At 39.0% G+C, this 13,722-nt stretch overlaps 2 protein-coding genes across 9 annotated transcripts in view; one reads left to right on the plus strand and one right to left on the minus strand.

Moving 5' to 3' along the window:
* Positions 1-13,722, plus strand: part of IDUA (alpha-L-iduronidase) — a 41,841-nt gene that overhangs the window by 3,291 nt on the left and 24,828 nt on the right. The window lies entirely within an intron of this gene.
* Positions 3,111-13,722, minus strand: part of SLC26A1 (solute carrier family 26 member 1) — a 34,435-nt gene continuing 23,823 nt past the window's right edge. For 2 of the 6 annotated variants that reach the window (XM_057426508.1, XM_057426506.1), the window contains 3 exons: positions 7,921-8,085; positions 6,218-6,868; positions 3,112-4,823 (listed from right to left, as the gene is read on the minus strand). In XM_057426508.1, the coding sequence (XP_057282491.1) occupies positions 3,303-4,823; positions 6,218-6,868; positions 7,921-8,040 (2,292 nt within the window). In that variant the 5' untranslated portion in view covers positions 8,041-8,085 and the 3' untranslated portion in view covers positions 3,112-3,302. Of the gene's footprint in view, positions 4,824-6,217; positions 6,869-7,920; positions 8,086-9,686; positions 9,874-13,722 lie in introns of those variants that run through there. The other 4 variants (XM_057426510.1, XM_057426511.1, XM_057426509.1 and 1 more) reach the window with 3 other exon arrangements.

Consider the following 13,722-nt stretch of genomic DNA (forward strand, 5'->3'; position numbering starts at 1 on the left):
AGGTCATGTGACACAGGAACATTCATTCATGGTTATGGGGGAGCCCAAAGTGTGTGTCATGGACCGGACAATTCCCTGGTTGTTGGCTACCAGTGCTGGTAAATACAGACATTTTGACACCTAGACCACACATTCTGGCCATGCTGCACTAGTCATCAGGAGAGTTTGAGGTGAAAATGCCCAGCTCTTTGCCCAGCTCCATAGGACCCACACAGTCCACAAGTTAAGAACCCTTTCCTATTCTTACGTAGCAGTACTAAAGTTTGTTGGATACATGATTTATACAAGGCACCACAGTGAACAAAAATATAGTCAATCTACCTGATGGATATAACTTTTCCTAAGAGGCATATAATGATTTTATTTCAACATTAGTATTAACCTAGTTGGAATTACAAGCCTATCCCCAGCTTCTCTCCAAGTCACAGTACCTAGTTCCTGGTAAAATAGGAGAGAAGAGAATCAGGAGGTTTTAACATCTTCAGTCTTCATACACTTAATCTTTGTGTAAAGCAGTATAGCAAACATAAATGTGCTAGAAAAAAAACCTTGACTTTTTAGTTACCTTTTACATACTCCTTAGAAATAATTTACAATCTCCCAGCATCACCACATCATAGCACTGAAAGCTGTTCCCTACTGTGTTTGACATTGTCCTACACAAACAAGTTAATTGTTAGCCAGCTCTGCCAATGAAACAGAAACATAAAATTGTTTTTATGGTTTCTTCTGGTCTAGTGTGTCTTCCTAGTAAGAGTCTTAAACCTTACCCCCACTCTTATGCATTGCCAAGTTTCTCTGCTTGGGTATCCTTTGGTACCATTCTTACAATAAATATGATGAAAAAGAGACTTCTGACATTCAATTTGTCAGCCTGCGGATAAGAGAAAGGCAGCCTCTCTTCGCTTTTCTGTGCAGACTGTTGGAAGGATACACATTCATTAGCACTGGAATCTCTTTTTTTCTTCCCCTCTGTCTTTTAAAATGAGATTCATCTAGAGTTAAGGCTGTTTTTGTGCTTTTTTTCCTTTATATTCTAGGGTGATTGCTTGATCCATGAAGGTAAAAGAAGTCTAGATTGCTAGGATATGTGTTTTTTGTACTGAAACAATTTTATTTGACTTCCAACAACAGCTTGCTTTGGCTTAACAGCCTAAGAGTGTCTATATTGACATTGTCTGGCAGTAACGCCTGGAAACCCAATTCCTCATGCTAGGCCCTAACAGGACCTTAAAAGAGGTATTCCCTGATCAAAGAATTGTTACAAAGAGAAGTGAACACAAAGCCATACTTTTTCTTGGGCTCTGCCCATTTGCTTGTTTAACAGAGAGAAGCTAGTTATACCATGTCAGTGATTTAAAGAATAGTAGAATTAGAATCTTTTATGGCAGAAAAATGCTGCCCATCTTCAGTCATTTCTGTCAGGTTTTACTGCTCTGGCAGTACTAATGGCATGCAGCTGATTGATAGGCCTTTTTGTAATGGGTGCATGAAAGTGTCAGCATTGAGTCACTTACCTAATTTTGTGTTATTCTCAATACCTGTGAAGAGGTTTTTTATTTTGTCTTTTACTTTAACAAAGTATTTGTTCTTGAGAGCCAGACAGGCTGTAGGGCACCTGGAGAGCCTCAGTTTGAGTGTTCTTTCATTCAGTGACCTGAAAAGTTGGAATAAACAAGTCACACGCTATGTTGACCTGACTTGTTATTTTAGATGGCACAGTAGAGAAATGGCTTTTGCATACATGAAACCTATTCTAGAATCTGCTGTTTGTAAGAGGCACAGCTGTGGTAGAATTCCCTTCTGTTCTTGCTGCTGTGTATGAACCCAGCCATGAGTAAGGAGAAATAGGGCAGCTGTCATACCTTTTGTGCGGGTAATTACAAGTTTGAGTAAGAGAGACTATATTCTGCCAATGTTGTAGGCTGTAACACTAACTGTGTTACAATCCAAATCTAAATATATGCATATTTGTAGAGGGAGAACATGTATATGTAACAGCACAACTGACTCTGGGGGTATCATTTGACACAAAGCAGAATGAACAACAGTTAACGCAAATTATGATAGAAAGTAACCCAGCCCTGTAAAACATGGTTTAGTGGACCTCAAATCAGAGAATAATATAATAGAAGGAAAAAAAAATAAATATCTGTATTATGTACAAACAGTGGTGGAATTTTTTCTTTCCTTGGCCCAGGTATGCTACTGTAAATCTTCATTAGCACTTTGTTAGAGAAGACCAGCCAGGCAGTTCTGACTGACCCATCAATCCCCTTTTAGTCAGATAACAGATTTACCTTCCCATCCCACCCTCTTTTCTCCTGTTTCTGTTTGCACCCAGGCAGGCAGTGGTAGTTAAAAAACATGCTAAGATGAATCACAGTTCTAAGGTTTTATGTTTGATAGTCCTCATTTGTCCCTGGAGTTGCATGTGCCCACCGAAGGCAACTTATTTTTACAGGATGGTACAACGACGTGGGTAACTGTGTGACTGCCAGATAAAACCATTAATTTTTCTGTTTATCCCCTTACTAGTTAAAAAAGTTACAAAATTGTGCAGCAGAGTCATGCTTCTTCCAGCATCATTGAGGGTTTCACAACTTTTAGTAACTAATTACTGCAAATGGAAGCCAATGGCACAAGTGACTCCAGCAGTAATTTTTGGAAATGATGGTTTTGAGATGAACCAGTGACGGATCATGGTTTCTTCTTTGGCAGGTTGTCTAAGCCTACATAATCAAGGTGGCGAGGCATGCTACATTCCACAGCATTTTATACATTTTATTTGTATTTAAATAGTGGGAGTTGTTCAGGAGCACACCTAGAATGCTGGAAGGGGCAAGACCTTGCAAGACGGAATTTAAACTGTTAGGTGTCCAAGATGCTGGATTAATTGCATTTTCATGGAAATGGTTTAGCTCTCCTAAAACACGCCAGCCATCGAAATGCTGTCAACTGGCACTGGGCAGACCTTCCAGCACGGGAGCCTCCTGGCGTGTATGCTGAGTCACACACATTCATGGCACAAGGGGGCAGTCAATCCCAAACTGCCGTATTGCACACCACCTGCATTTTAAAGTGAAGGTGCAGATAATACAATCCAACCTGTTCCATCCTGGTCCTCCACTGCATCCCCAGTGGCTGTTCTGTGTGGCATCTGACAAACAGCAGACCTCTTCAGGGAAGAGTGGCTTGCATGCCCATTGCTGTACATAGCGAACAGTGTGTCTGATAATTTAATTATTGCAAGCTGCCCCTTTCTGTCCCTTTTGTAGTGAGTCGTTAGGGAAGACACAGGATTAAACTGAGCAATCTTCTGGAAGCTTTTGGTCTTTTGCAAACTGTACAGCATTATGTATACTGTAGAACAGCATTTCCTGCATACTTCCAAAATCTTTCCCAAAGTAACCTCCTCTTTTCAGAGTGTCTATCACTGAGGGATTGCAGCAAGCCAGGAGAACAGAAATGTTTAAGACCTTGTAGTCTTTCAGGATTTCCTTTAGAGTATTAACTCCAGTGGTGTCCAAAAACAAGATGGATGAGCAATCTACAACAAGAGCTTGGAAGTCAGTTTGCTTGGGAACTAGTTGCAGAGTGGTTTCTCCAGTGCCCAGTCCATTAGCAGTTGTGTGATCTCCCTTTTTCAGATGCCTCTTTTCCTTCTTCTCATATTTCTTCCTTCTAGCAACTTCGAGGTTAGGATCCAAGTTAGTCAATCTGTACAGAGACTTGAGGAAGTAGTCTTTATTTGCATAGTAAAGTGGGGCCTCAAAACGGAATATTTTGATCTTTGGAACAGAACAGAGATTTTCATATTCTAAATCATCCTCATAAAAGTTGGTGTCTTGGATCTGACCAAGCAGGGCTGTCCGTGGCCTCTGTGTCCGAACAATGATGCATAACAGGGAGAAAACAATGCCAACCAACAGCCCTATTTCTGTGCTGATCAAGGCAGAGGCAGACATAGTAACAATCCAAACAAATGTGTCCACCTTATTCATATGGTACCGGGATGGCACATCTCGGAACTTCCTCAGGGCTCCTCGGAGGCTGACAATGATGATACAAGCCAGGACACACTTCTGCAAGGAGTAGAAGAGAGGTGCCAAGAAAAGCAGCACCAGCAAAACCACCATTGCACTAATTACTCCAGAGACTTGAGTCTGGCAGCCTGTAGATGTTTTGACAAGTGTTTTTGCCAGAGCTGCACTGGTTGCGAAAGAGTGGAAGAAAGAAGGAATGATGTTGCAGAACCCCACGGCAAACATTTCCTGATTGGCTTTGATAGAGTAAGCATATTTCTTTGCACACATTTCAGAAAGGGATACAGTGAAGACGAAGCTGACTATGGCAAGAGGCAAAGCATCTACAGCGACTCTGAGCATTAAGTTGAAAGGTGGTACCTTGGGAGGAATAAATCCAGTAGGAATAGCTCCAGAAACACTGGATGCATACACTTCATTTAACTTCCCATAGTGTGACACCAGTGTTGCCACAACAATAACTACTAGCTCTGTGGGGAGAGGAAATTTCAGCTTATGCTTATACCGATCTCCCAGTTCCTTAGCAGTAACCAGCACCAGGATACAAATAGCACTTGTGATAACATCACAAATATTAGCCTGAGAAATGTTCCGGAAAACATTAATCCAGGTAATAACAAGCATCCCATGCCCTTGGCTACGTGGGATTTTTATTCCAATGAGATACTTCACTTGAGCTGTTAAAATGGTTAAGGAAGCACCAGTTGCAAAACCATCTAGAACAGCCTCAGATAGGTACATAGATATGAAACCCAGACGAAAGATTCCCATTAGAACCTGAGGAGACACAAAAAACAAACAAACTAATAAAACAGATGAGCCTTAAATGGTGCTGCAAATAATTACATAAAGATGGAAGAGAGCTGGCTGGAGGCAGATAGCATTTGACAATTGTGAGTCCCAAAACATTATTCTTGATGTTTCCAGTCTGCTTTTAAAACGTGTGATTCCTTCTACTGTTGTGGGGTACCACAAACCCAAGAAGCGAATGAGGAGTTTGAGGCAGGGTCAGTCGAGCATTTTTCTGAAGTGACTCCTCTGAAGTGACTAGTCTGAATTTTATTTCCAGTGTAAAAATCAGTGGATCAAAAAATCCTTCTGTTATACCAGAGCCAATTTTCCTTTTATTTTCCCTGTCTTAAAGTGAATAAAGTTAAACCTTAATGGCCATTCTTTTGTAAAGAGAGCTAGAATGACAACAGCTAAGGGTTGTGCCAACTTGAATAAGAACAGCTAAGTGCCTACTTTATTGGCACTGAAGTGGCTGTTATATAAAACAGCTTGTAATTTTAGCCCTGTGAACAGAAGGGAAAGTGAAGTACTGACAGTCTTCGTGGCATGCCTAAGGTCAGAAGTGTCAGAAGAAATCACAAACTTTCCCAAGATACTGTGCATAACTAGTTGCTTTGTCTTTGCTTTGGAAAGTACAGCTTCACAAGGGCACTTTGGTATTCATAAATGTGACCTTAATAAAAAGGAAGATAGCTAGCTCTTTCTTAATTAATCTATAACTATAAATATATACAATTACTAGGTAAGTATGTTTGTCATGCTTTCTTCTGTGTTCTCTTGTTACCTTTCTGATAGGCAGCATATTGGTAAATCTCAAAAAGTCCAGCACAGGTATTGTCTGAAAAGTAGGTTGGTTAGTCAATCTGTTTACTCTCTTGTCCTTTCTGCTTCTGAATTAGCTTGGACAGCAGTTCCGTAGAACATCTTACACACTAGCAAAACACAGCAGCACATTCTGAACCTGTGTAGACGTAGATGAGTGGGTCTGCACCTTTAATAAAGTGTCTAGAAACAAGAATTATTTCTCCATTGTTGAAGTACACAGCTACCTGCGAGTTTCCCTCATGGTAAGATCTGTATTGGATTCATGGTCCCACAAAGGCAGCAAGACCAAGATGCAGCAGAGTATCAAAACAGTATTAATGGTCTTGCAGAAGACTTTTTTTTTTTACCCGTGCCTGCTAATAGCCAAGGAAACTGCCTACCTCATGCATTTTCTGAGTTGCCTATGGTTAAGCTTCCTGAAGGAAACAGTTCAGGGTCATTCAAGTGAACTGGTGTTGCATCTCTCATTGAAAGAGAGTCAAAGCAAAGCTTAAGCCCTGCAAAGAAGCTTTAGGAACTTCATACCTTGCCTTTGGATGTCAGCAAGAACTTACCTGATACACTCCAGCTACAAATGTCAAGGCTGTAGCGATGCCAATAGCATAGCATTCTTTCCCACATTCAGCATTCATCCCTGCAATTGTGAGGTTGAAGGCAGTTGTGTTGGACTGAGTGTCATTCTGTAGAGAGCCGTCCCCCAAGGATGGTGAGGCATCATCATTCAAGTCAAACCCAGCCAGGAGAAGTTCTCGGTCCACAACTTGTCCTACCATTAAGCTTATCAAGCTGAAAATGCCAACTGAGACATGACGGGATGTGCCCATTAAGAAATAGATGATGTTGGCAAAGAATGATGTGTACAGACTATAAATGGGCTTCAGACCTGCCAGCAGTGAGTATGCAATTGCTTGGGGCACCAAAATGATGCCAATCACTAAGCCAGACATAACGTCCCCCCAAATGTACTCTTTGCACTTGTATTTGGGAAGCCATTGTAAAACAGGAAGGAAGTCCATGAGAAAGTTCTTCAGTTTCTGTGGAGTGCAGGAGCAGCTCTTCCTCAGTTTAGCTAGCATGACTTGCTTCCTGTTAATCTTGACATGAGTCTTTCTTTCCATGAGAACACAGGCAGAAGTGGTGTTTTCCATCCTGGTGGCCTCAAGTGGTCTTTCCATTGTCCCAGTGTTTACTTCATGTATGTGTTCCTGCAGTATGAAGGAAATGTGTGTTAGGTTGCAAGTCATGAAGCTTTCCTAGCACAGATGCTTAATGCTAAAAGTCTGTCACCTGATTGTGCTTTTAAGGAAGCACCATCCCAACAGGAACACCACCACAGGGCTTCAGTGACGCATAAGAAATAAATCTGTAGATTGATGCTTTCTTGCAGACATTTAAGAATGCATTCGATTGAATCCGATTTGTTATACTACAAAAAAATCTGAGTTAAATTAATAATTTCTTTGTACAACAAGTATTTCCAACGGCTCTTCCAAATGCACCATTATAGAGGTCTCTGTGGTCAAAGACAGCACTTAATGATATGAAATAAACATACATTAGTGAGGTACGCTATGGCCTTTCTAATAGTGCATCTAGTAGTCATTGATGTAGAGCTCATGTGTGATATAGTGATTTATCACTGCAGGTGTCCTCAATGCACAGGAGAAAAAAATTGCTAGTAGAACCTATAAAGCAGAGTTTTCTGAAGAGCAATAGTTTAGATTTATGCAAAAATTTGTACACAACCATTGATGTACTCTTAGAAACTGCTACATAACACAAACCTATTGAATTGCAGGTTGTTATAATGTGCCTAATTAGTAAGCATCTCCTCACAGCTACCACTTTGGGAGCATATGGACCATGCACCATGATGGAATCTGTTACCATCTCAGGAGAGTGCTGCGTGTTAGTGTTTTCAGGTTTAAACCCATAGTTACCCTAGCTTTGCCTCCAGCATCTACGATACAACAAATAATCCTGTGGGCAGCAGAGCAAGCACAACAGTGTTTTCTGTGGTTCTCCTGCATGTCAGTTTTCTGATACATAAAGACTGGCAAAAATTGTGTTCTTCAGATGCAGGTGGTTTTGGTGTCTCTTGCCTCTATGAACACAACTGTTTTCACCAGACTCAATCTCTGCATTTTTACTCAGTTGTCAAATAAAGTTGATATTAGCTTAATGTATTCATAAATCATTTAGGGGTAGGTGGGGACATGACTGAGAGGCAAAACAGTGTAACATGCAAGTACCCTACCTTAAACAGTTTAAAAATAAAAGTAGGAGCAGGAAGGTGGAAAATGTCAAAAAGATTATGCCAAGTGGCAAATCGTGTCTTCTGGTTTGCAGTGGAAAGAAAGAAGAGACTTCCAAGCATGGATGCTCATGTGTAAGCACTGAGACATAAGGAAGACTCGCTGACCTAGAAGAAGAGAATATGTGCTAGTACAACAGTATGCAAAATCTCTAGGAAAGAACTTCTGAAGTCCCAGTGTCATACAGCCAGGATCTCTGTAACAAAGATTTTGGTGCCAGGTGTGACATTCCAGTATAATGTCAAAGCTTGTCTTCACTTACAAATAAAAACTGTTTCTTCCTCCTTTTAGTATCTACAACAGAAGACATATCTATCCATTTCCTAAAACTTGAAGTATACTCACTGGCACAGTATTCTATTTTAATTATTTTAACACTCAATAAGAGGTTTAGACTCTAGTGACAGAAGTCATCATTCTCTGTGTAAATTTCATACTTTTTTGTTGTTCTTGTTGATAAGAAGAGTATTTTGATTTGTTAATGTTTGGTAACACCCACTTAAAGTGTAGAATTCCAAACTGAGGAAAAACAAAGGTCTTATGAGTCCACCTGGAAACATAATTGATATGCAAAAGAATAGATGTCCAACAGCCTGCAAGTTTTTTGATCTGTAGCCCTCCAAATATGAAATGGCTTATTATAAAGTCTGCTGTCTATCCTGCTGAGATTTTTTTTTTTTAAGATTTTACCAAATACCTTTTGCCAGCAAATTTTAAATGATAAGAAGATACATATCTGTAATTAGTGCAGAAGTCTTCAACAAGTTTGCAGGTATTATTGTAAATGACACAACATGATTTCTAAGGCCATGCAAAGTTTAACCACAACTTGAAACAGGATGTTTAGGTGTTCCAGGTACATAATTCATAATTTAGTAAAAGGCGGAAAAGAGATTCTTTTCTTGTTAGAAATGCATAGACTTGACTGTTCAAGTTGAAAATGAACTGCATAGTAGTCTAAATATATTTTTTAAAATCAGTAGATTTCTATCCATCCCTGTTACATTAAACAGTTTTCAGCTCCCACAGTATAATTTTCTTCATAAGTAAGGTTTATTTCCATCATAAGTGAAAATTAATTACAATTTAATTTATTATTTAGAAAGACTGATGCCTATTTGTTATCAGCAATGCCAAATTTACTTTAGACTCTAATGTATTGTGTGGTTATGCTAGGCAAGATCTGTTTGGACAGGAAATAGGTTGGATCTAATCTTTGTTAGAACACAAAGGTGAGAAAAAATAAAAGAAGTTACGACACTAAGTTAAATATCTAAGAGATTATAATTATAAAGTCTATCAAATACAGAAAGCTAGCAGCTGTAATAAAGACACTAATTTTTCAGATGGAAAAAACTGCAACACTTCTGTCTTACCTAATTTAGTTTGGAGAATAAGAGGCTTGTGCTTCAGGACAGCAAGTCCTATTTGAATGCCACCCACTTCTAACATCCAAGTGTATTTAGACAGCCAAGAAATAATTACTTTGCCTGTATTCCCCTTACTTAAAATCTAGTGGGTACTTCAGTATTCAATGAGTGCTTTTAATAGGCTACATAAAAAAGACTGCATTGGCTTCTGTGCAGTAGGTTTGTATATTTAGTTACACAGTTGTTATCTTCTGCCTCTGTCTAAATTAACATAGTTTACTTGCAAATAAATTTGTGTTTACAAAAAAAACCTACAACCCTAAAACATTAATATTCACATATTTGCCTTGTTTGTGCAGCTTCCTGAGGGCTGATGATAGTTTTTCTTACATAAAATTATCAGGATATAATTTCTCTGGAAATCTGTTAAGAGATATTGTGTAGAAATTGTAAGTTAGTAATTTATATCTTGGCTGTACTGCCTTACTGGGAAATCAGAACGGTAAGCTTCTGTAAAAGAAAAAAAAAAAAGAGCTAGTTACTAGGAAGTGTCCTTGGTTCAGCCATGACATAGAGCATGTATCTTTTAGTTAGGTTTGATGCATTTTAGACAAAGGTCAGAAGCTTTCCTGATAGAATAAATATGTTCAAGCTAAAACACAGCTAAGTGCTGTCAGGAGGGAATTTTCTTAAATTCTTTTTTTCTCCTGAAAATAGGGCTTCCTTCCTATAAATAACCAGTAGTTCTCTTAGATACATTTTCAGAATCCATGTCAAATGATCATGCTAGCTGTGAAACACTCAGCTCTAAATGAGATGCTGTTGGTTTCCAGAAACTGTTAGCGTTTAGTTTTTTGCTTTTATAACATAGTAAAGCCATACTGAGTAGTGCAAGGGACGTTGTTACCAGCAAACCACTTTTCTGTGTAACCCAGGAATTCTCAGGCTTTGATGCCTGGAGCTCAGCAATAACTTAGTTGCTTCACCTGGAGGAAATAGAATTCCACCATGGCTGAGTACTACCCTCTGTGTATTTGTGCAGCTTAGCTGTGAGCTGTGAGCTTCCAGTGCTCTTGCCAGCTCCAAAGACAGAAGGATGGAGAGCAGATCTGGCTGCTCCTGTGCACAGGACTAGACTCCAGCCTTCGGATTCTGGCACTAAGATACTCCACCATCCTTTCACAATGGTAATACTTCAGCAATATTCAAGACCCCTGGGGGTGTCAGCAAATAGATTCCTCTACTGTTTCACCAAACTAACCCATTTTCAGCTTAGTCCATACTAAGTGGTTTAGAAAGGACAAGCCCTATTTCAGGCTCCCCCTCATCCCCCAGAGCTTCCCAGAATATAATGTTTGCACTTTCTTCAAGTGAAGGCTTCCTGTCAATTGCTGAATTAGCTGTTTGTAGCAAGGATGTACAGATGAAGAAGCGTATAGCATAGAATATGTCTGTCTACTCACTGCATTTGACTTTGATATTGAAACTTTTTCAACTGTTTAATACAAGTGAAAGTTACTGGTGTGCACATTCATATATATATATATGTATGTATGATCCATAATGTTACAATGAAAGGTAATCTTGGTTATTTTTAATTATATTGTGATGTTTGGAATCTTCATGGTTAAGTTTTTTGAAGTTGCCTTTGACCATATGAGCAAAAGCAAAAAGGTTTTGCTTTTTTTTTTTTTTTGTCCTACTTGAGCAGAACCACTGTCTGAGCCAGTCATTCTTTTAAGTTAAATGCAGTGACTCAGTTTATCCTGTGAAAAAGAGAAATAAAGACCGTTTGAGCCCCAAAAATTGCTGACTTTCCATTTGGCCTTAGTCCCACCTTTCTTCCTGTTATTTCACCATGCCCATGACCTGACAAAATCTCTCTGCAGGAGAGGAAACATTCATCACAGTATGTTCAGTGGGACTTCTTTGCAGATTCCTTGGCAAGCAGTTTCTGCTAATACACACATAACCATTCTAGCTGGATGAGTTGTTCTTTGTGAAACAGCACAACCCAAAAAACCTTTATTCTGATGAGTCTTTTGTCTCCGCATCCTGATTGTCCACCAGAAAATCTGCAGCTCTATGTATAGAAAGCCCAAGAGGGTGTAGGCTGAGGAAGCCTGCCTCACTGTGCTAAGGAGATCTCTTAAATGCTGTATTTAGGGTGGAAATCAGACAGTATATCATGATTCTGTAGCAGAATTGCTCATTTTGCTGAAATAGTGATTTCCAGTGTGAGTTAGGATAAAGACCTTCATACAGGTCATGCCAAGTGGTGCTTGCAATTTTCTCTATTTTGAGCTAGGGAAAATCGGCTAAAACCTAATGTAGATAGATCAGGTTTTGTATTTATCTGAAGTTTCATTGATTTTTTGTTGTATAAATCACAGGAGAACTTTAGTTCAAATGCTTAGTTAAGCATTTGATTTAAAACACTTGTAGGTGTTTAGTTAAACTGTTCACGTTACTCATCTTCCATATGAGCAACCTTTTATGCCTGTAAGAAACCTCTCTCTTGATCTCTAATGGCTATGTAAGAAACCTCTCTCTTGATCTGTAATGGCTACGACTACATTACGGTTCTGGTTTTGAGTGTTAACAGAGTTTGAAAAAAATCCCTGATTAGCCTCATTTGTGGTGCATAGTTTCAATGTACAGAGGCATGCTTGCAAAACCAGACTTTTTCAGAAGTACCCAGAAGCTCTGCCCCAGGGCACTCTGATTCTTTATCGTGGCATAAAAATCCAAGCCAGCCATTGGTTCTTTGGATGGACTTAAACAGATCTGATGAGGACATTTAGTCTCTGGGACATGACTAGTGTGAAATAAAATACTTGAAATGCATATAATATAATACTTCTTCAGTACCTACTGTTTTGGTTTATTAATCTGCTTTTGTTATGCAGAATTACTTAGAAATGTTGACATAACCTGAGTTTTTGAAAGGATTAAGTGAGAAAACAGAACAAGTGAAATGAATGTTTCTGTCTGTCCTTTCAGCTTTATAGCACCAGGACCTAGAAGTACTTGGAAGCAGACTTAAGCAAGGTGCCAGCAACCCAAGCTATTTATTTAAACACTGGCCAAGCAAGCTTTTAGGCTGTAGATAAAGAATATTACAGGTTGGTTTTTTTTAGGAAATGACACGAAACTTGATGGGCTCAATTATTTATATATTTTTTAATTATATGTGGGCAAAATATTCTGACTTCAAAGCATTTTTCTGTTGAGTTTCAATTTTATGTTAATCCAAAAGGAAAAGGGTGAAAATGGAAAAAACATTGTAGGTTTCTATGAGCCAGGAAAGACAAAACATTAGTCTTAAATCCTCTACAAATTAACACTACTATACTAAGCAGGTATCCTGAGAGTCAAGCAATCTTTTAGATATATGTATGTCTAATTAAAATCTCCAATTCAGAACCTCTACTTCCAGCTATCAATCGATCTAGTATTTCCAAGGCAGGTTAGGCTCTTTTCCAAATGCCTGCATTCACCACCAGCTGTTATTCAATTCATATTTTCCTGAGGATTCTGTGTCCAGTGTCTCAGTGAGTAAAATAACAGCCACTGACATGTAACAATCCCAGGGGTGATGAGCAGGCTACAGCAAAACTCACACAGCCAGCCAGCAGCTGTTAGGCTGGCCTATCAGGTCATCCTTAGGAATGATCAGACTCTGGAAATACATGATCAAGTAGTTCCACTGTTTTTCCAGGGACCTGTTTTGTTCAGGGGTTCCAGAACATGCTGGTCAAAATATTGCATCCACTTGATGGAAAGACAGTGTTATTCTTTTGGAGAGTCCTAGGGCATGACCACTAAAAAGATATTTTCTGTGGGATCAAAGAACGTTCCTAAAAATCACACTTCTTGTTTTTGGAAGGGCAGCTGGTCCAAAGTGAAAGTCTATTTATTTAAAAAAAAAAAAAAAATCTTTCAGGACAGCTTTCTAAGATCTTAGCCATCATTCACAAAGCTAAACACTAAACTCTGTTGTCTGCCCTGTTGTTTTGCTGGACTTCAGTCACATCAAGCTGTTGTAGAGAAAAACTTACAGATATCCCATTTTCATGTCTTTTTCTGTTGAATTTCCTGGTATTTTGGGTTTACTAAGTTAGGACAATATTTTGGAAACCCTCTTTCAAATTTAATCACTAAGAAAATGCTCATTTTAATAATAATTTAATACTTTGAGAACCAGACAAGCTTTATATAGGCCACTTTTCTTAAGTACAAATAAAAACTAGCCAAATGGCTGTCTTGAACTCTCAGACCAGGGTTTTCAAGAAAGATTACTTCCATACCAGTTGCTGCTGACTGCATGTTTTACAAACCTTTGCCCAGTATCTACCTTTATAAGCAATATTT

This window comes from Pezoporus wallicus, unplaced genomic scaffold (assembly GCF_028554395.1).
Source record: "Pezoporus wallicus isolate ANWC-B61680 ecotype Strahan unplaced genomic scaffold, APGP_CSIRO_Pwel_v1 contig_5116, whole genome shotgun sequence".
Classification (NCBI taxonomy): domain Eukaryota; kingdom Metazoa; phylum Chordata; class Aves; order Psittaciformes; family Psittacidae; genus Pezoporus; species Pezoporus wallicus.